This window comes from Phaethon lepturus, unplaced genomic scaffold (assembly GCF_000687285.1).
Source record: "Phaethon lepturus isolate BGI_N335 unplaced genomic scaffold, ASM68728v1 scaffold42866, whole genome shotgun sequence".
Classification (NCBI taxonomy): Eukaryota; Metazoa; Chordata; class Aves; order Phaethontiformes; family Phaethontidae; genus Phaethon; species Phaethon lepturus.
The window spans coordinates 4899-5417 of record NW_010549160.1 but is presented as its reverse complement, the minus strand read 5'-3'; the positions used below and the strand labels follow the sequence as shown (position 1 = coordinate 5417).

Here is a 519-nt window from a genome sequence, read left to right as displayed (position 1 = left end):
ACCTGCCGCTTGCGTTCAGGCTGTTAGTATCTCCGAAGGTTTTGAATATCAAAATATAACCCAGCCGTGGACCCACTGCACCCGCTTGGTTTTAAGACTGCGCCTGGGGGTGGCCTAGGGTGGGAGGAATTACCGCAGGCACGATGCTTGTAGCAAGGACAAAGAGGAGTCAGGATGCAAAGCCAGCCAAGTATTTAATGTCTCTTTCCCCAGCACCCAGCCCAGGCGCGGGGGAAGCCGCTGTGCCGGCCGAAGGCCATCTGCCGCAGCTCCTGCACCCGCTGCCGGTTCCTGGCCTTCAGGCGCTTCAGCCCCCCGCTCTGCAGGAAGCGCTGCTTGGCCGCCTTCTTGCGCTGCTTCAGGATCTGCTGCTTGTTCTTCAGCTCCGAGCGCACCCTGCCCCGGGCGGGGGGCTGCCCGGGCCCTGCGGGGGGACACAGCCAAGCTCAGCTTGGAGGCCAGCGTGGGGGGGGCAATGTGGGGCTCCAAGCACCTGCCTCAGGGACTCACCGGGCCCCT

General features: G+C 63.8%; 1 protein-coding gene across 1 annotated transcript in view; it reads right to left on the bottom strand.

The window, feature by feature from the left end:
* Positions 1–194: 194 nt before the first annotated feature.
* DDX54 (DEAD (Asp-Glu-Ala-Asp) box polypeptide 54) overlaps positions 195–519 on the bottom strand; it is a gene marked incomplete at its 5' end in the record, with an annotated part of 5218 nt that continues 4893 nt past the window's right edge. The window contains 1 exon segment of the mRNA XM_010290180.1: positions 195–424. Within this exon segment, the coding sequence (XP_010288482.1) occupies positions 195–424 (230 nt within the window).